Source organism: Erithacus rubecula (genome assembly GCF_903797595.1).
Source record: "Erithacus rubecula genome assembly, chromosome: 2".
Lineage (NCBI taxonomy): Eukaryota > Metazoa > Chordata > Aves > Passeriformes > Muscicapidae > Erithacus > Erithacus rubecula.
The window spans coordinates 54,341,625-54,363,809 of NC_136685.1; the positions used below are offsets into that span (position 1 = coordinate 54,341,625).

General features: G+C 39.5%; 2 protein-coding genes across 2 annotated transcripts in view; both read right to left on the reverse strand.

Moving 5' to 3' along the window:
• Window positions 1-1,257: 1,257 nt before the first annotated feature.
• ALDH8A1 (aldehyde dehydrogenase 8 family member A1) lies at window positions 1,258-12,450 on the reverse strand. The gene is made up of 7 exons (XM_079330241.1): window positions 12,176-12,450; window positions 8,048-8,195; window positions 7,523-7,678; window positions 5,612-5,761; window positions 4,774-5,030; window positions 3,849-4,010; window positions 1,258-2,423 (listed from the first exon to the last, which is right to left on the reverse strand). The coding sequence occupies exons 1-7, from the start codon at window positions 12,311-12,313 to the stop codon at window positions 1,971-1,973; spliced, it is 1,464 nt and encodes a 487-aa protein (XP_079186367.1). The 5' UTR covers window positions 12,314-12,450; the 3' UTR covers window positions 1,258-1,970.
• A 2,260-nt stretch (window positions 12,451-14,710) lies between these two features.
• Window positions 14,711-22,185, reverse strand: part of HBS1L (HBS1 like translational GTPase) — a 63,691-nt gene continuing 56,216 nt past the window's right edge. Inside the window, exons 13-18 of the mRNA XM_079297955.1 lie at window positions 21,789-21,893; window positions 19,706-19,796; window positions 17,960-18,068; window positions 17,391-17,491; window positions 16,335-16,479; window positions 14,711-15,375 (exon numbers count right to left, since the gene is read on the reverse strand). Coding sequence (XP_079154081.1) covers window positions 15,364-15,375; window positions 16,335-16,479; window positions 17,391-17,491; window positions 17,960-18,068; window positions 19,706-19,796; window positions 21,789-21,893 — 563 coding nt within the window. The 3' untranslated portion in view covers window positions 14,711-15,363. The remainder of the gene's footprint in view (window positions 15,376-16,334; window positions 16,480-17,390; window positions 17,492-17,959; window positions 18,069-19,705; window positions 19,797-21,788; window positions 21,894-22,185) is intronic.

Below are 22,185 nucleotides of genomic sequence, written 5' to 3' on the forward strand. Positions count from 1 at the left end.
GCATGGGAAATGCAGAATTACCCATTACCCCAGCAGGAAATTTCCCCACTGAGAAACATCCTCACATCTGTACATGTGTGATTGTCTAGTAATCTAAAAGGGCAAGAAATAACAGATTAAGCAAGTTACTTGAACTGCACATTTACCAGAGAAGGAAGGAATCCACCCATAAGAGATGGAAAATGCAGAAAGGGACAATATTTTGTATCTTCACATGGGCTCTCCCTCCTGCCCAAAAGTCAGCAGCATCATTAGCACCAGCAGACCTCCCTTACTGCTCTGAGATGCTGGACACAGGGATGATGGAATGGGGCTCTCCAGAAGCTCAACTCTGAGAAACCTCCATAGCCATGCTGGACACAGAGCTGCCACCTCCATACTCCACACCTGGGGGTCCTGCAGAGGTCTGTCCCCACCCCGCTCACTACTCCACCTCTGATGTCTTGGGCCAGAATCACATAGATGACACACAGACCTTTGTCTGTGTGAAATACATCCAGAAATCTCCCATCACATCTAATGCAAAGATAAAACCAACCCCTGAAAGCAAATTCATCTCATTAAACCCTAACCTAGACCAGATCCAGGTGGGGGAAGGTAGCCACTGATTTCTACAATTGTGCAATATTCCATCTGCTGCTGCTGAAAATGTCTGTCTCCCCACATCCCCCATCACCCTGCAACTAATAACTGTTTCACAGCTTTTGGGTTCTTGTGCTCTTCCAAACAGGATGTGTAAATAGAACAGAAATTGGTAGAATGAAACATGCACTGATATGGTTGTTCATTCCCTTCCCAACTGAGTGACTGAGGATTAAAACACCAAAGCAGGTGTTCTGCTGCCACCATATGGTCATTAATAGATCTAGGCATTTTTAAAATAAAATGTTCATGCTTCTTCAGAATACATCAATTCACTAAGCCTATCTTTTTTTTATGTATTTCCTTAACATGCCTTAAACTTCTTGTACCAAATAAATCCATCAAATGCCCACAAGTTCCAACCTGACTCCTAGGTCTGCCCTGCAACCAGGTGGGATCCAGAGATGTGGAGGTGTATCCAGGTCTATTTCTCTTTTTTCTGAAAGCAAAAAAGTTTGTGAGATACCCAATTAAAAAATCTCTGCAAATAAATGAAGAATAGTTGGAAGTGGTTTTATATTTTGGTGACAGACATTTGCAACAGTTTGCTCTCAGGAATAAATTCTAGGTTTTATTAATGAAGAGTGACACTGTGATGCAGCCATAATTTTGTGCAGGGATGTAAAAACCACCACCACTGAGGTCTCAAAGTGACAGAAGGCTTTAATTTCAAAATAGTCAGAGAACAGGTATTAGGATGATTCAGCTCTTTCCCATGAAGAAGGTTATAATGAAAACATTGATTATCTCTGTGAATACCAAGAGAGTATAATGACCCCATGGTTTAAAACCACTTAGTAGGTTAAAGATAGTTCCTCAGGCTTTCAGTGTAGTGTAGTATCAATCTTTGGCCACTATCAGTGAAGTGCAATATGGGCAGATGTGTGGACCCCACACTGTTTAGAGTGGAAATTTGCTGATTCCCCTTCACAATATCAGTCTCACCACATGCTTGCTACTTTGTCCTTCAAGGTAATTCACCAACCAGAGCAACTGTCATATATTACTCCTTCTCCAATCTGCCTTAGAGGGACAGATTTTTGAGGCAGGAATATCAAAAATATCAAAAATACTTAGGATCTGTAAGACAGGCAAGTCATCTGGCTTGGAATGGGTTGACTGTGGAGTCCACACTGATTTCATTCAACATGAAAGCTGACTTTAACATTAGCATTTGGGATGATAATTTTCAGCTGTCATCAATATTACTTGACCAAAGTCCAAGAAAGGATTGGCCACACTAGCAGTCTGTGTTCTAAGGAGCCATTTTTCAAATTGCTCAAATAGTTGTCATTTATTTCACTCTAAAATACTTCCATTGACATACATCAGTGCTTTATTGTGATGGTTTTGACCTCAGTGAAGAACTCGTAGGAATCCTTTGCTCCCTCCCTGCCTATGCCTGAGGCCTTCATCCCACCAAAAGGCAAGTTCAGGTCTCTCACAAGCCAGCAGTTTGTCCACACCAGCCCAGACTGCAGCCTGTGTGCCACCCTGTGAACACGCCCCACGTTGCTGGACCACACTGTGGCTGCCAAGCCGTATTTCACACTGTTGGCTCTTCTGATCACCTCTTCTTCTGTATCAAATGGTACCACACATGTCACAGGACCAAAGATCTCTTCTTGCATGCAACAGGATTCATCCTTGACTTCAGCAATAACTGTGGGCAACATGAAATAGCCTTTCTGGTTGCCAGGTGGGAGAGCTAAAGGATCCACTCCCTCTCCACAGAGGACTCTGGCTCCTTCAGCCTGGGCTTTCTTCACATAGTTCCTTACCTAGGGAAGCAGCAGAAGAACACCATTGCTAAAGGACATCAAATCCCAGGGGTTCACACACCAGCAGGAGCCCCTGAATACCTCCAGCTGGAACATGCTGCCCTCCTACAACAGAGGGCAGCATTCCCCAACTTTTGGTGTTAGGTTTCTTTGTATGCAAAGCTGTATTCTTCTTGCTGAAAAAAATAATTGTTTTCTCTTTCCTAACACTTACTAGCCTAGCAGACAACACTGCTGGCCCTTCCCACTAAGTATTGTCAAAAGAGTAGAGCCCTTGATGCAAACACAAGTGGTCCCAGAGCCTCTGTCCCTTCTCCCAGGAGCCTGGGCAGTTTGCCATGTATCTCATGCCATGGTTCACTCATTTACTCCAAGGCATCAGTAGTATTTTCCTGCCTCGCAGGCAAGGCTTTTAAAATGTTTACATGCCACTAGGCTGATGAAGCCATGAATGCTGCAGAAAATCTCATCAATAAATGATTAAAGATGTTTCCATAGCTGCAGCTACCATATGCTTGCTACCTTGAACACATAGGAGGTACTGTTGATCTGCTTCTGCTGTTCTGCAATTGCTGCCTGGTTTGCCTCCTTACAGAAAGACCACAGAGATACCACAGGACTTTCTTATCTTTTTCTCCTTTTAGCCACCTTGGTAGGTAAAACTTGGAAGTTCTCTGTGGTGCCACAGACTAAGGATCTCAGGAAGTGGGCGTTTCCACCACTTTACTTCAGAAAAGAGAAGCTGGAGAACCTTCTGAGGCATCAGGAAGCATATCAAAGATCTGGCTTTCTCTCACTCTGTGGTTTTTCGGTCTGCTTCTTGCGTCACAGAGTTCTGGGATATGAGCATCTGCTCTCCCTGAACTCTAACACCACAACTTTCATTTAATATAAGCCACTAAAGCAGGTTGTGTCTAACTGTGCACGATCTCAGCTGCTCTCCACACACAGACCATTACAAATTACTGCAAGCATTCCTAGGAAACTGTTTTGTACAAGCCAGAATTTTCCAGAGTGATAGAAAAATAAAAATTTTACCTTCACAACTAACTTATTAAGCAAATTAGTGATCTTAGCAAATGCACTATTAAAATCCAAGAAAATGTTGTTGAACTCTAAGATTTGTGGGTATAATTTCAGGACTTAGAATTATTAGAATTTTCTCATTCAAACAGGAGGAAATATTCTTTTGTCATTTTAAATTATTTATCCCAGGGAGTTTGGTTTTTTTTCAGAGTAATCACATGATCCCAAGCCACAGGCAACAGAAACCTCATTAGAAAGATACCCTATAATGGCTTTGAGTTATCATCCCTCAGAGCTTATACTGGAGATGATAAGATCCTTTCCCACATACTCCTGAAACTACCTTTTGTAGCCCTCTAAAAGATGAGATTAAATCACATAAACTCTATGTAACATCACCTTTTCTAGATGCTCTTTACTGATTAGTGCTCCCACATTTATTGAAGGATCTGAGGGATTCCCAGTCTTCCACTTCTTGGTCTCTTCCACAAACCTCTTCAAAAACTCACTGTATATTCCCCTCTGAACAAAGATCCTGGAGGTGCAGAGACAGATCTCGCCCTACCAAAAGGAAAGAAACAAGCAAGAAATCACCAATACTGGTTCATATTACATTGCACTATTGACATGTACTGGGAATTACAACCCAGTTCACTTGTCTCTGCATCCTCGGGAGTGCAAACTACGTTAACCAGCACTGCAAAGTGGGATTTTTTTCCAGATAAAAATCAAAAGAAGAAAAGGCAAAACAGTATCAGTATCATTCAATGAATATCATAAGTAAATTTGATTTTATCAATTACATGTTTTCTTCTCCAACATTTCTCTCTCTTCATTTCCTGATAAGCTCTCTCTGATACCAAACTATTTTTCTCACATTTGCCCAGATACAATTTTCTGGCTTTGGTGCTCTCTCCTGAGGGTGGTGATGAGGGAAGAATAATCTTGGTAAAATTTTGGGGTAAGTCCCCTAATTTAATTCTAACAAATCAACAAGCTTCCCACTTACTTGTGCAGTGTGACTTAAAGCTGTTGCTTCCCTGAGAGATAAGAAATGTATCTATTCTGAGAGGAGTAATAACACCTTGTTATCTTCTGATGGAGTGTGTGAAGAAGAGCCTTTTATTACTTAGTTTCCCTCCTTGGGGAATAAAGAAACCTTTTCATATCTTTCTGCTTAGGGTTTTCTCAAACAGGATCTTGAAATAGACCTGAATGGCTTGAGATTCAGATCCAAAGGTAGGCGCACGCATGCACCCATGCCCTCAAACATGTGTCCCTCCTGCTGCCAGTGGGGTTTATGTGTTACAGGGGTGGGAGGCACCTGGTTGGCAAAGCTGGACCTCACGGTGGTGGGGATGCAGTGGCCCAGGTCGGCATCATCGAAGACGATGGCGGGGTTTTTGCCTCCCAGCTCCAGCGAAAGGCGCTTGCAGTGGGGAGCGCTTTTCTCCGTGATGCGCTGGGCTGTCAGCGTGCTGCCCGTGAAGGAGATCAGAGGCACGGCGGGGTGGCACACCAGGGCCTCTCCTGCCTTGGCACCCGTTCCAAACACCACATTCACCACCCCAGGAGGCACTCCTGATGGGAACAAAGACAGTCATTGTACCCTCCTGTCGCCGGAGGGTGTCACTTCACTTTGTTTTGTCCCTGAAGTTAAGAAAGTTACCAGCAGCTCCAGGGTGAAAAACACTTACCCTTAACTTCAGTAGAAGTGGAAATCCACAATGTTACCCATCTTTATGGGACACGGGTTAAATGATAAAACCAGTTCCACTAATCAAGCTTGTCTGACATGCATCATCAGAGATGCAGTGTACAGTCATTTAGGGAACAAGCAACTGTTCTCCCAGTTTTAATTAATAGTGCACCAAATACAGCTGTGACACAGTTACCAAGAGCCCATTCTCACTCCTTCATTCTCTCATGGCTCCTTTGCTTGCACCACAGACTTAGGCAATCCTTAAGTAGAGTACAGGAACGGCAAAACTTTTCATCAGAAGATGGTTGAAAAAAAATGAGCAATAGCTGGACTGGGGATACAGGATAGTATGAGGGCAGAGAAAGCCTTTTACCCTCTGATTTCTGCAGCTGAATAAAAGCTGATGCACAGACAAGCATTTCCACTCTGTTCCTGCTCTGTAGCATGCTACAGGACTTACCTGCTTTATCCAAGAGCTTGCACATCATCCAGGCTGTGACAGATGTCATCTCACTTGGCTTGGCAACCACAGTATTTCCACATGCAATAGCAGGAGCTATTTTCCAGGTCAACAAATACAGTGGCAAATTCCAAGGACTGATTAAACCAGCTACAAAGCAAAACCACAAAGACAAGAGGTCAGTCTGCTGGGACACAAAACTCATTTCTCTGACCTCAAGAAGTTACATGCTAATTCAAATCTGTGAAGGGAATTCAGCCATGGGTTTTATTTCCAGACAAATGTACAAGAAATTTGCACCAATTTTCACAATAATAACCTCTTAAAACATCTGTGCAAATGATTTTAAAACTGATCAGCTGAACTCTCAGAATAAGTTTTGCTGCTTCTTCAGAGCAGAATCTTATATTCTCAGGAAGTTTTTTAGTGTTTTGCAGGAACATTAGTGCAAGGTTAGCCATAACAATAATTTACAATTGGTCTGCAGAAATACTTGGTGTTAGCACAAAGCAAGTGAAAGTAATTATGGAATAGTTTGGGTTGAGAGGGTCCTAAAGATCATCTGGTTCCAACCCTCCAGGGATACCTTTCACTAGACCAGGTTGCTGAAAGCCCCATCCAACCTGCCCTTGAACACTGCCAGGGTCAGGGCATTGTCCATTTCTTCAGGCAACCTCAGCACCTCATCACCCTCACACTAAATAATTTCTTCCTAACATCTAATCTAAACCTCCCCTCATTCGGTTTGAAGCCATCACTCCTTGTCCAACATCTAATCTAAACCTCCCCTCATTCAATTTGAAGCCATCATCCCTTGTCCTATCACTACATGTCCTTGTAAAAATCCCTCTTAGGCTCTCTTGTAGGTCTCCCAAGAGCTTTCTCTTCCCCAGGCTGAATGTGCTGGTTCAGACCATAGTGCTGCTTTCTCTTGCCCTTTAAAGCAGTTTTTTAGTTTTCAATTTTAATATTAAACAAATCCTGTATAACATGTAGTAGAGTTCCCAGATAAATTTTAGTCTATCATATGAGTGCCAAAATTTATCACTGCATAAACTGTTGTTCCCATGAATCGCTGAATGACCAGTAATTTTCAGTAATTGCCTGTAGGAATATTTTCACTTTGCATATTAATAGAAAATTATGAAAAAAATCTGTCATTGCTGCATGTGACTCCTTACAAAAGTCACGGAATTTCTTTCTGTTTGATGGAGTAGGTTCAGCAAGGGACTTTTCCTTATGAATATAATTTTAACAGGAAAAGTCATGCTCTCCACTGCTCAAGAAAAACTTTAAAGAGGCCCTCTAAGTTAGCCACTTCTGTGTTTTAAGTAATTCAAGTGTAAATGTGGAGAACTCACATATATTTAATGTTATATGTTATTTTTATTATATATATAACATAAACTAATAATGAAATCATTACAACATTATTACTTGTCAGCTCAGGACAACTGCTTTATTTTCTGAAGCAGCAGCAGCAGCATCTAGTGGCCTAGCTCAGAATTCCCCAGCTAGAGTGGTTTATTAACTCAGATCACCAACTACCACTGCTTTTACAAAGAAGAGGAGGATCCTGCTCTTGCCCCTGCAGCAGGAGCTCAGTTCTCTGCACATCTCACTGATGCACATCTGTAATGCTCACCCACAGACACACATGGAAAAAACACAAGAGAGACTGTGAAGGTGAGAGCAACAGATTAAACCTTTCAGGCATGCAATTTTTTTTTTCCCATGAAGTAGTATAACTGATTTTACATAGAGCTGCTGATGCTTTAGAAGACAAACCCATGTTTAGCACATGACTCAGAGACAATAAACACTAAAAAAAAAATATAAATATTTTCTTTGCTGAGCCCCTACTGAGGCAGACATTCTGAAAAGCTTTTCAGGATGTGAGGATCATCATACCAACTCCCACAGGTGCCCTGGAGGTGTAGTGCACACAGCCCATGGTTGGCATTTCAGTGCACTCTGTGACATGATGAAGGATGGAAGAGGCAAAGAATCGAAAGTTGTGCACGGCCCGAGGGATGTCCACCGTTCTGGCAAATGTAATAGTTTTTCCTGAAACAAAAACAAACATCATGGAAAGAAACAGTGCTTTATAGTCTGCTGTGAAAGTTGATTTGCTGCCTTTTGGGAAATGTCTTTTATTCTGTGCCCAAGTAATCCCCAGCACAGTGCAGCCACAGTCAAAGACAACAGCTCTTCTCTAGTAATGCTTCCAAATATCTGACAACTGAAGTCAAAGTCAGCAATTCTGAAAAGCAAGAATGCCCCAGGAATCCCAAACCCAAAATCTCCTAAAGGATCATGCACATCAACTCCAATTTGCTCCAACAGTTCATACCATACAAAAAATTTAATCCAAATCCTCCATTTCAATATTCAGCAAGGCACACTATGTTTGAGATCAACAGTTCCCGTTCATACCCTGATCCTTTGACTCTGCTTGTGCAAATGCTTCCAGGTCATGTTCAATCAGGTCTGCCAATTTGTTCAGTATCTGAGATCTTTCCAATGGACTTTTTGAGGACCAAATTGGGAAGGCTTCTTTGGCAGCTTTGACAGCAGCTTCCACCTAAAAAATCAAATTAGGGATGATGAATGCTAATGAAAGGCTTAAGAAAATATTAAACATTCAGCATTTGAATTCGTATTTCAGAGACTAATGATCTAGACCACATTGCTGGGAAGATAACTCCTCAGAGCTTCACCCTTGTTATCAAAACACTACCCCATAGCTCAAGAAGTCTTTCTGAAAGAGAATACCTAGAAAAGAAACTTCCACTGGAACTCTTGTTTTCCTCCAAATTACAGCAACTAGTGGGCCACCCTCCAGGCCTGGAAGAAATGCTGGACCAGCAGGTGCCAGTGGCCAAAACAAAAAAGAATGTTTCTCATGGAGGAAAGAGCAAGAATCTCCCCAGAGCAAATGCAGCTTTAGTCTAAACATGCACAACCCTTGCAACACAAGACTTCAGCCACACCAGGTAATGATGAAAGTAAGGGGTTGAGGAAGAAATGGATTGGATGCTCTGCTAAGCTCTTGATTTCCACCATTTGGTTCAAGCAAGGACTGAGAATATATTTAGGGAACGGACACTCAGAGAAAAAAAAATTATCTTACCTGATCACAGCTAGATTGTCATTAATGCCCTCAGAGGAAAGAAAAAGTTCGTTTTTAAATTCTGGGGGTTTTGTCAGTTCTCTTACCAGACACCTAACAAAGCCTACAGATAAGAATCATTATACACATTTATACAGATGCACTCCACTCCTATCAGTATTTTGCTTGAGATGTACATGACTGCTGCATGGCCCTTCAGCCTGACATTTCTGAACAGTGGCAGATTACCAGCACTTTTCTGAAGCAGACTCATCTTCAAAGGATTAAAATTCAGCAGCAGGGTTTCTGTCCCATCAGTCATTTCATCTGGGCTCTTAAATGGAAGTTACCTGCATCATTCACCTGTTGATTTATAAGCAGTTCCTATTTCATGTTTACCAGTCTCACACTAACTACAGATGGTTATCAATATCCTTCCATATTTTAATTGCCCTCTTTATCAATTTTTGCTTCCTATGTATCACTTATTCAATACTCCCAATGTCTAATATATGCATCAAAGTGGTGTTTTAGTCAAAGCTGTCTTAGCTGAGTTCCTAAAATTCTGCTCATATGATTTCTTCAGTTTTGGAAATCTGCCAAAATCAATAGCTAGGAGGATGCTGATATAATATTAATCAGACCATTATGACCTCTCTGAATGTTGCCATATTGCTAGTTCCCATGAAGTCACTGAAGGCTCCTTTTCACCAATTCCAAATTTATTCCTTCAGACTGTGATGAGTCTTTTAACACCATCACAAAATAATTTGCAGGTACTCTAAAGACATTTTACTAATGAAAGCACAAAAGTTCAAGCAAGCAAAAAAAAAAAAAAATCTATCTACCCCTTCTCCTTCCCCCTCCCACACACATCACAGTTTTTGGGCCCCATAAAAATAGCACCCAGAGTTTGAAAGCCAGAACAGCCCCAGTGCAGGGGGCAAGGTGGGAAATGAACCTGCATGCAGAGGGTCACGTTGATTACTGGCCAAGCTCAGAAACTTCGACTCTTCTAGTTTGAGTGTAGCTCAACAACCTCCTGCTCAAGTGCCTATGGCAACAGGCTGTCAGACACTGAGGCAGGACCAAACCAGGCCTGGGAAAGGGGAACTGCAGCTTCCTGAGTGAGTCCAGGGCAGAAACCATGCCCTGAAAATGTTCACCCTCTGTGAAACCATACCACTCTCACTAATTAACTTGTTCTTCCACCCTCCCATCCTGAGGAGCTGCTGCTGCTCATCTGTCCTCTCCTCTGTGGCCTTTTCCACCAGGTGTTGCCAAGAGAGGAGATAGTTAATATTGTCTGCATTTTTAACCCTTCAGTGTGTTTAGAAGGAGGACAGAAATACTGGGGTTTTTTTTCACAAAATAGCAGAAGAGAAAACTAGCAAATGAAGGAATTAAGTGGCAGTAGATTAATCTAAGAAAAAGTAAGAGGAAAAAAGGAGAGAGATTTGTAGAGAAGAACTAAGCTTACAAAAGTTAAACAGTTAGTTATTCTGACTAGCAAAAACCAGCAAAGAAAGTCAAGCCACAAAGAAAACATGCATAAGAATTCAACTATGAACTCCTGTGTCTGAAATACTTCCTTCTGCTTTCCTCTTCTGCACAAGACAGACACAGAGAAGCAACTCACAATCCAGAGTCATCAAAATACCCTAGGCTGAACTGCCTTGAGGACAAGATGTCTGCTTTTGCAGGGGATGATGTGCCATCACATCAGGAGTCAGGATCTTTAAAGAGAAGAGTTTTTAAAGTAGATATTCACCAGCACTAATTAGTCCTTGTCAGCCTGTCTTTTGGATATACAGGGCACCTGCTCCTCTTGCTGTGGTACCACTATGCAGAACTTAAGATACCTAGCTGGGCAACAAACTAACCCCTAGAAAAAAATACATTCAGTGCTTTTGGCAGAAAGTGGCAAAAATGGCCACAGCAGCTGACCTGGTGTTAAACTGCAGGGTCAGCAACAGATCCACTGTCACCCCTTGTTTCACCTTCTAACTTCCCAGTAAAAATAACCAAGATAATATGCACCTGGACATTGAGCCTTACTAGAAACCAACCAGTCCTTTGCTGAACTCTGGTCCAGATGCTTACTTTGGTATCTCTGGATAACCTCAAGTAGCATGTGATTGCATTTTCTTCAGCATATTCCATCAGTCACCAGTGCATGCCAGCTCTGTAGAGCACAACCTTCTTGTACAGTTGTCTAAAGGCAGGACTAAAGCATTCACCAAATTTACAGGTCTTTAAACTGGGTTCCCATTGCTACACACAAACACTGACTCAGAAAGCTGAAAGAGAAAAGCATTGCTCTTAGGATATTTCAATTGTATCTCTGGAGTGGCCAGTAGCCTGTCATTCTCAGATCTCTCTGGTTTTAATTATTTTGCAAATGAATGGACAGGAAGATTTGCACCAGCACATCAAAGAGCAAACTTTTCAGGCATAATTAGGATTGGAATGAACTTACATAGATGTATTCCAACAAATTCAAGCTGTTACTCTTTAACCCTTGGTCATCAGCATCTAGCAAATATTTACCCAGTTGAAATTACAGTGCAAAGGTTTCTGCTGAGAGAAGCTGTCAATAAGGCTAAAATGCAAGAGAAGGGAACAGCTACACATTGTAGCAGTTTGTTTCAAAAAACATTTTCAACATGCTGTTCACTATTTGACAATATTTTCCAAGCCCTCTGTGCTATCCAAGCTTTTCCAGTGACATCCCACTTCAATAAGTCTGAAACACTGTTTTAGACACAGACGTGTAGGTCCCCTATAAAGCAGTATCAATGAAACTACAGCTCCCCTAATGAACATCATTGCCCATCCACACCTGAATATGTACAAGGTTCCAGGAAACATTCACCCCAGCAGAGAGCACAAGACCAGGAAACCCTATGGATGCAGAGGATAGGGTAGGTTATAAGGAAACACATTTATCACAGCCACTCATTATCCAACTGCTAATATCGAAACCAGAGAGGTCTGAAGGCTTTTTACCATCCCCAGAGAAGAGACACCAAGCCAAAAACCCTTTTCAATGAAAATTGCAAATCATCAAAACACTAAGGGAGAGCACAGTTGCATATGATGCCTCTATATCTATTTACAGAAGAGATCAATAAACACTGTTCTCACTTACAGATTGTTTATATTTACAGCCTGTCTGGGTGTTATTGTTTCATGCAAGTTACTGAAGCTTTGTTGATTCACACGTTTAGAATCCAGGCCATAACTTTCTAATAGCAAAATGTAAAAAAATGATAGCATTTGCTGCCGCAGCAGTGGATTACACAATACTACAATATAATCAAGAATTTACTTGTTTAAGCATTGAAGTGATCATTTTTCTGTTCTCTCACCTCCTGCCTCTCTCACTCAAAAGGTTATTGTTACATGCATTTAACTATTTTCTCTTTTTTGTTCATGGGGATAGTACTCACCTCTTCTTTGCCACTGTCTGGAACCCTGCAATAAACATCTCCAGTGGATGGATTATAGGAGTCTATGTAGGAGGAACAAGGAACAAATTTGCCACCTATGAAGTTTTCCAGCACTAATAGAGCTTTTGAGTGAGCCATTGCTGGCTGCTTGCTTCACCTGTGATTTTTTTTCAATGAGGCATCAATTGAGATTAGTATGTCTGTGTGTATTTGCACAGTGAGTCCGAACTCCTCCCCCGCCTCTCCGTCTTCCCTGCACCACTTGTTTACAAGTGGGAACAAACCCTGGCAACAACAGCAGGAAAGAGGAAAGGGGAAAAAATTGGCATTTCTCTGACACTTGGCTCCTTTTTAGGAGTTGAAGCAAGGAGGGAAGAACAGCACAGTTGCTGGAAACCAGCTTTTCTCTGTCTGTAGGAAACAAAACACTGGAAAAAAAAAGAGAGAAAAAAAATGGTTTGACAAGGGAATTTATACCTGTAACAATTTTTGAAGTTACAGTTTGAAGACATTTTGTGACAACTAAAAAAAACAATTAACCACTCAAACACCTAGCCAGGAACCTACTTCTAAGTGTCAGCAGATAAAAGGAAAGACACTTAAGATCAGCATGTTTACAGCTCATGTTCATTGTTTTGTCATTATCAATACTTTTCCTTGTATCCCCAAAACCAATGCACCTATCAAACCAAAAGATTTTAAGCACTAAAAAACTTTTCCACCATTATCCATAAACATCAAACAATACAAGCAGCTGAGTGACTCCTCAATTCAAACAATTGATGAGCACAATCCTACCTGGTACATTGTTACACGTTGATAGAAATTCATCAGATTCCCCCCCACCCAAAAAAGAGCAAGACCCTGGCTGTCATGCTTTCCCTTCTGTAGATATGCCAGAGGAAGCCACCTTAATACAGAGAAAGCTGTTACTGCAAGTTTTTCATTAACTTCCCAAGACCCTGAACTGCCAGTAAGAGCTGTGTAAAAGATATTTTCCTCAAGACAATGCTGAGGACTATCAAATTGCTTTAAGAGTGCATGCCACCTCCTTGTTCTCCAGAGATATTCAAAACACTACACCCAGAGAGCAGTATGTTCTCACCAAGAGATTGTGAATATTTCAATCAGCAGTTCAGGAAGGCTTTGCATCCTAGACAGCTGCCAAGACATCAAGTTTCACATGGATCAACATGCAATCATATTTTGATTGAAGAAAGGTGATATGCTTCTATTGCACAACAACAGATCATTTATGTTTCAACCAAGTGGCACCTCTGGGCAGAGTTCAAATCCGTGCTGAAAGGTAGTACAGTCACATTGAAACTGGATTATGTAATACCTCTGCTTCTCCCAAGCTGCAAACTGGGAAAGCATGCAAGTAGCTTTTCTGTCATCACAGAAAAGTGATCCTCAAAATTTAATCAGAAACTATTAATGAGAAGAATTATCAGAGGTTTACCCTGTATCACACTTCCTTGTCCATAAACAGTAAGGAATTTATGTAAGTCCTAGAACTGAAGACCATAACTGTCCCCTGACTTAAGGACAACCTAATCAAAGCTTGAAGGCAATCTCAAGTGGAAGAGTTTAAATGGAGGAGCTTGGCAGTATAAACCTCTGGAACCCAGAGGGCACCTAAACCTTCACAGTGGCATGTTGAAACTGGCAAATATTTACGTGCAATTTTTGGTCTATAAAAAGACATAAGAAATAATGGTAATTCATAAACTTGACAGTAACAGTTTTCCAGTATTCCAGATTCATAAGCTTTTACAAAAGTAATTTCCACAATCCATGGACTGTACACGTACAAATGCAGTCAGCAGTACAATTCACCTATGTGGTCAAGTGCAGATACCTGCTGAAATGGGGCTAAAGCACCCAAGTGCAAAAAAAGTTATGTAGGAGGAGTAGACCATACAGGACTGTGAACTAAATAACAACCAGAGCATTTTTGTGTTCTTCACTACTCTGGACACAGCTTTACTTCAGTTAACCCCATAGATTGATGCTCTGGAGCAAGTGCTTCAGTTCTTGCCTCCCACTACTAACTCTGGGCAAAGGTGAATTGTCTCCACTCTGCACTCACATACAGGTCCTGAAATAACTGAGGTCCTCTCAAAATTCCTACTGAAAAAAATTCCAAGTTATAGTAAAGTGTGTCTGTCCTGGGCTGGAGGTGGCAGAAGGACCCTCCTTCAGCTGGGAGGTATAATCTGCCTCATTACTGAAAAGCAGGAAAGAGTTACAGGCCTAAGTCAGCACAATTTGTCTTTAGCAGACACCACAAGATTAAACTGTCAGCCTTTGTTCAAAAGAGCAGTAAGTATGGATGAAAGAGATGTGTATGTGCAGTGGCTGCACTGAGTTACATGAGAAAAACTGAAATTATTTCTTCAGAAAGCCAAGTTGGATGCCAGTTTCGCATTTTAACTCATAAGTTTACTCTGAAACTTCTCAGTTATGATAAGTGAAGAATGATTTAACACAATTTAGGAGTGTTTAAATAACAAAAGATGAGAGAGACAAAAATGCTCAGACAAGTTTATTTTATTATTCTTACTGTTTAAAAATAAAATTAGCCAAAGTTGGCACAGCTTCCACTACACAGCAAAAGAAAATTTCTTTTTTCTTAAATAAATTTTGGGACAGGGAAAACAATTCCATGATAATACTACATGCCATTCTCCTGAAAACAAGGTAAATAGTTCTTTTTTCTCCCTGAATATGCATTAAACTCAAAACTAAAAATATTTCAGACCAATAAAGTTACTTTACTGAACTAATGTGCAGCAAAAAAGCAATCAAAGAAAATATGTAAACAATTTATATCTGGAAGTAAGGGGTTTGTTTCATGATAATTCATCATCTTTTCCTCCAATGCAACTTTCTAATATTTTCCCATCAACTTCTCTAAGGGCTAAATTCCACATGGAGGAACTGATGAGATTTGTGAGATCAAGAAGTGCAACACTTGCAGTTCCTTGTCAGTTGGCATATTGTTCTGCAGCAGGAGAGACTGATGAAGGGATCCCCAGATGTCTCACACAATTTGACTTTTGTCACCACCATCTTCTCCCCTGTTAATTGCACTTGTTCCTTCAACTGAAATTATTGGATTCTTAAATAGAAGATTGGATATCTGATAGAGTTTTGCTTGGACGGTGGAAATTCTGTCACCACTGTCATTCTTTAATCTAAAAATACAAGCAAACAGAAAAAACTCTATGGTGAAAAATTAAGTATTAAGTAAAATGATCTCAGTGTTTTTCAGTATTATATAGTTGTGGAAAAAATAATTGCTTTTCCACTTAAATTCTTGGAACAAGAAAACAATACTAAAATAACAATTCACAAATAACATATCAAAAAGATTATTTAGTCCCAATTCCACAAACATCAGTTTATCTCTAAACATTGCAAATCTAAATAAAATCCCACTCGCCTCAATTTAAATTTAATGAAAAATGGGTGCAATCCATCCTATTTCTGGATCTTATTTAAGACCAGAAAGATTTTTAGGAGCATTATACATCCTTAAGGCCTCTGGCTGACCTAGGACATCATTCCTATGCATACACAGAGAAACCAGAAATGCTCATGCTCTAATTCTAGGTTTTGACATTAAATGACTCAGCCTTAAGTTCTCAGTACCAGAACTTGGTTAAGTTCTTGTGCAAGATTTTTTAAAGGGACAGATAGAGGGACATTCATATTTTTTGCTTCCAGTAGAAGATACAACATTTATGTTTAGCCCCACAGTCTTTGCTTCCTCTTACAGAGGACCAGAAAATGTTTTTAGGCATCAGGAATAATCAAATGTACAATTGTCTTTAATTTTAACAGAAAAATACATTGGACTCAACCTAGACAGTTAAAATGGCCAACACTTTTTATTTACAAACTGCTTCCAGTATATGCACACAGGCAGATTTTGAAAAGACTGATTTATATTAAGTAAAGGAGAAAGAGGCAAAATCCTAAACAGGGTGATTTTTGCTCCTAATAAATTAAACAGAATCACAAGTTTTCTTTGCATCTTGCTGAAGCACTGCCTCTTTTTTTAGAAGAAAAAATTCACTTTTTGGGCTAGAGGGTGTAAAACCATAACATCATTTCTCTGCAGTACAGACAGTCTATTATGAAGATGCCATACCTCTGTAACAACTCCTGCAGCAATAGTGGAGCCACTGTAGCGTAACATAAACCTTCCCAGCTCTTTAAAATCTTTGTACAACTCTAGAGCAACAGGTCTTTGAGTCTGCAGTTCTATTAGAGCATTCTGGCCTTTAGCCAAGAACCTGCCGGTAAAAAAGCAGAAAACTCTATTAGAAATGTATGCATGGATAAATGAAGAAAAGAACACTGAATACATGGAAAAAATCATTTTGGATGGCCCAGAGTATAATTATCAAGCTTGATTTCAAGTATAACCCAAGCCATGAGACAGAAAACTGATTTGCCTGGAGTATACATTTTAATAAGGCATCTAAGTTTTCTTCAAAAATTTCTTGGCACTCACCACAGTATTTAATAAATTACTTTAAATCTAATTATCTCATTAACACCTGGTTTTTTTTTACTATGTCAAGTGGAAATCAAGTCTTGTTTCAATCCCACAACTAAAGAGCCAATTCATTATTTTGCAGAAGTCTGCAACAGTTTCAGCCATGAAATTTCTGGAAAAGGACTACTCTGAAAATGTTGTATGTATCAAATACCATTTCTAGCCAAATCCAGCTTTAAGTAACTAGAGGGATGTTATTGTAATTGTATGGGAAGACTCCCTAAATTTCTTTTGCACTGACACACTGTCTAGTCAAGTGTGTTTTAGACAGTTAGCCATCTCCACAATTATGTAAGGATCCCACGCTTTAAGAGTAAGAGAAGAAACACTTTAAAAAAAAAAAAAAGGAAGAGAGAGAGAAAAAAAGTCCTTTAAGTGAAGGGCTGGTGAGTTAGGATACATTCCCAATTCTGCAAGTGACCTTAGGCCTAAGTCATTGTACTTCTCAGGTGCTCTGCATTTATCAAGAGGGCAGGAGGTTTTTCGGTTTGTAAAGCACATTGAAATCCAAACACGAAACCAACTAAAACAATAAAAGCATATTCTTATAACATACAATTGATTCATAGTAGAACCTGTTTGATATAATGTGTATTAAACATCAACCCACTTCTTGAGTAATTATTAACTATTCATAACACTTACTTAGGTTTTTTCTTTGTCACTTCACCAGTGCTTTTGTGCAGGACACTCAACAGTCTTGTAATAGTAGCAGGTTCACTTACTGTTTGATAGTGTAAAAGCACCTGAAAATATTTTCTGCAGTTATTAAACATCCTACAATAATCAGCAATCCTAGGTGTTAAGAGTTGAAAACAGATTAAGACTGATTTTTTTAAACAAATAGTTATAAAACTTCTGCTTTTGCCACATCTGTGCAGTTCTGTAGCATGAACTGATATTTAATTTCTTTTAAAAGGTATCTTATACTTAAGTGTATCATTCTATTTCCACAAGATGTAAGCTTCTAAAGCCTAGCTGTGGTGGAACTCACATTCTTTGAAATGGTTCAGCTATATATAAACAGCCAAAAAGAATAAGCACAAACAGTCACAGTAGCCCCATCTAACCACCAAAAAATTACAGAAGAATCTGTTTCCTCTGGAGACAGAACCACTTCTGGCTTCGAAATGTGTCTCGTATTCAGGAAGTCAAATAGTGAGAGGAAAAGCCCTGAGTAACTTGCCATGAACACAGTTTTTACAGAGACTTACAGGAAATCCTTTAGTGATTGGAACCTCAATATTGAAGATGAGAACCCGAGCTCTGAACCGAGTGCAAACTTTAATGGGTTCCTTGGGATCACAAAATACACAGCCCACACTACAAGAGAACAGGAAAAAAAAAAAAATCAAACAAACACATATCTCTTCACATAGAAGTGTTAAATAATTATCCTTTCCCAATGCAGTGAGTAGGACAAGCAAAGGAAAAGCAACATCACTTTAATATAACCTGGGTTGTGTGGGGGGGAGAGTAGGTGCATGGACGTCCAGGAACACTGTATTAAAACCTGTAACAAAAAGCGTTCCTAGACAATGTCTACCTTGTTTTGTGTGTATGCATGAAGGGCTCTGTCTAGTTCAGTGAACAATTACGTCCACTGCTAATCAGTTTCTGAAAATGTCATTGTTTCCTGTGTGTAGATATTTTTAAGAATTAGACTTTCATTCAGAGATTCAGGGTTTCCGTTCAACAGCATAAAATACTGCAGGGTGCCCAAAATTGCAGTACTGCCGCCTGCAGCTCAAATATTTTCTGGATAATAAGGGATTATCATGATCAGGACTCAAAACCTGAGCTTCCAGCAATACTCATTTCCAAAAAATTCTACATGGAGTCACAAGAATGCTGCTTGTTACAAATTGTTAAGTAGACTAGACACAGCTTTTTCACAGGGGCTAGTTTTAGCCATCTGAAATGAAAGGAAAATTATTTCCACACAGGAAAACACAATGGAAGAGAAAAAACATCATATATATAAAAACATATATATGTATATAAACACATAGATCAAATTTCATCAATATCAAGAGGACTTGAAAAATTCATAGCTTTTCTTGACAACTCTAAGAGAACTCCAAAGATGAATGATATCAAGGTAACAAATTGACTCAAGACATCATACAACAACTAGAGTGAGACTTCCCTCAGCCTTTCAACCTCTGAGAATCCCACCCCATTATGAAATGGCAACACAGTATACCTGTACTTTTCCCTTAAATCAGAGCATAGATTTGAAAAACTATCAATGCAAGGAGATCTTCAAAGAGTAGCTTGAAAGTTTTCTGTCTGAAGTCCAACTGGAATGTAAAAAAAGGTGAACAAATTGTGGATCCAATTATCTGGCTTGAACAACAACTGACACTTAAAAGCTTGAGGCTAATGAATCCTATGGACTGGAAAAGACACAAAGAGATTTGCTGTGCCTCTGCACCCCTATCAGAGTATCAGACCACTCCTTAGCAAAACACTTAATAAAATAAATCTTACAAGCAGCTAAATGTGTTGAATAAACAGTTTCCATCAATCTCACTTGTACAGATTTATTTATTAGTACAAAATGGCAGTTGTTTGCATGTGTCCTGTTAGATTGATTGATAATTTGAGAAGCTCTTTAAAAATGTTCTGTTTTATTTTGCAACATGGGTTGAATTTATTTGGCAACTAAAATGTCCAAGGAGTAGTCTAAAAGCAAAGGGCTTGGAAGGTTACTGGTGTCAGCACTAGGGCAAAGGATGAAAACTGACAGTATTCTTCTGAGGCTGCCGTTGCACATGCTGCAGATGTTTCCAACGTTTGTACATGCAAGCCAGGTGATATGCATCACTTTGGTTTTAAATATCCTGGTAGCCACATCATTCTTCAAGTAAACCGCTGTAATATAGCCCAGTGTAAGAGTTATACAGCTTTTCATTAAAAACAAACCGTTACTTAGACTGAAACCCAGTTTTGCTCACTTGATTTTGATGATATCCATGCCGGTCAAAGTGAGACTAACGTGATCTCCTGCTGCAGCCCAATCAACTGGTTCATCGTGCAGTGTGATTCCTGGAAATGAGTAAGAACAGAACCTCACAGTGAAGTACCTAGGTTCTGAGCTACAAACAAACAGCTCTGTTTGGGCCATTTGTGCTTCATCAACCATTACTCATCAATTTTCAGTATGAATGGGTTAAGAGTAAAAGCTTTTTAACTGAGAAGACTGAGGAAGCTTTTTTTTCCCCTTGGTGAGGATTCACTATTCTCTCTCACCGCACCCTGCACCATAACATGGCCTTATTCAAGCCAGAGGAGGGGACCTGGCCCTTGTCACCAGCGCAGATGACGCAATCCTGAAAACGCTGTAGTACTAATATCTCCATATCTGCCCCACCCATCCTTTGAGGCACACGCACACCCTAGACCGCATCTTTCATATACTTTAATGGTACTGTGTCAACTTTCATTTACCTTAAGTGGCTTTGCTGACTCTTTCATAAAAAAGCATAACTGAAGCCTTTCAGACGCAACATCATGTCTATTAGAAAGCACCTTTACAAGCAATTTAATTATGATTTGTATATATTTTAATTTGTTTAAAAGACAACCTGGTTGATGGGTGATGACAAGACTAGTTAGCTTTGATTGAACATCCTGAGGTTTCCGGTGGACGCCAAGAGAGAAAGAAAAAAAACCTCTTTTTTTAGAAATACTGCATGTATTTATAGGATCTAGTTCTCTTTTGCTGCAGATTGTTCCCCTACACTTGTAGATTTGTTCCCAAAACCACTGGCCAAAAACATGCCAGAAAGCATGATTCAACTATTTTTAAGCAGTGCTGATAATTATCTGATATATCTGCCATTATCACAAAAGGAAAGAAATTTAGCCTCTTGAAATGAACAACTTGAATCCTAATGTGCACACCACCTTAAGTAAATACTGTATGCTGTATTAAATTATCACTTCTTTACATTAAATATAAATGGTATATGCTTAATGAACTTTTGTGCCCAACCTACATATGCATTTCAGTCATAGGAGGGGCAGCACAAGTGAAAAACCATAGAATCATGCTGCTGGAGATACTCAGATAAAATACATCTTTTTCCATGGCACTTCCTCCACCCTCCACACAGAGGAGTGACTACAGTGGTCTGCTACCCAAATTCATCCACATTACTGTAACATTCCTATGCATGTGAATAATGTGCATAGAACTGTAGAAGTTGACAGACTGAAGAGCTTCCCAAATTAGCACTGAACAAGCTGGGTTTGGAATAGAACAGACAACTAAACCAACACATGGCTGAATTCAGTCTAAATACTTAGATGCAAAAAGCTATTCATATCTCAAGGACTCCGTTTTTTATTTACTGGCCAATGTAAGAAAATCATGATTTTATCTTTCTATCTGCATATGAAACAAAACCAACTCTGCAGTACAAAGACAGCAAGCTTAAGCAGGAAACAGCTAAGCACTTAATGTCTAGCTATTCCTTTTCAGAAATCAAATACATTGAAATTTAAATCAAATTTTCTTCTCTTTTCCAGTTCCTCAAGACAACTATATCCTGAAAGTTTGATACTATGAAAGGATCAGTGACAAACCTTCCAACATCAAACAGGAGCGATGACTGAATTCTCAAGCTTTTTCAAAACCAATTTGTAAGATTAATTTCTAAAGGTTGTTCAACATCCTCACACTTCCTAAAAGCAGAAACACTCCACAGTAAATCTGAATACTAATGATTCCTGTAGTGAATATCTTTATAGACATTGCTGGAATTCAAATGCTTTTACAGGCTCTTCATAAAACAATGTAAAAAGCCACAAGGCTATAACTTTTGGATTATCTGGTAAGGTAAAAAAAGCATGTAAGATTTCACATACTCCTCACAGACATATTTATACAGACACAGTCACATCTAAAGAAATTCGTTTTATGCTTTCACAATTTATGTTTGACAGTTAGTATCAGTTTGACAGTCTGTTACCATTTCAGTAACTGTTTCTAGCCCAGTATTGACCTGAAAGTAAACATACTTCTGAAGACTGTACCTTTTGCAGTGCAAGTTTCATTGGGAGGCATTGCCAGAAGTCGTTCTCCAACCTGAATATAGCCTGCTTCAATTTTACCAGTCACACAAAATCCTGAACCTTGGTCTGTAATAAACACAAAAACAATTTAAAAAACCTTCATAATACAGTCAGTTCCCCATCACAAGTTAGTCCTTCACCAATACACAGACAAGTTTTTAATATAATGAAGATTTTTTTTTCCCTTCTCAGCAGTGTTCAGTACTTGCAAGTTAGCCAGCTGTGCATCATAATGAAAATGAAATATTGAATTCAAAACCCCTAGATCTTTTGTTTATCACAACTAAGGAAGAAATATTCTTCTTTAAACAAATGTAGGTACATAAAAAATATTTTTTAGTTTTTTTCAGTATTAGAC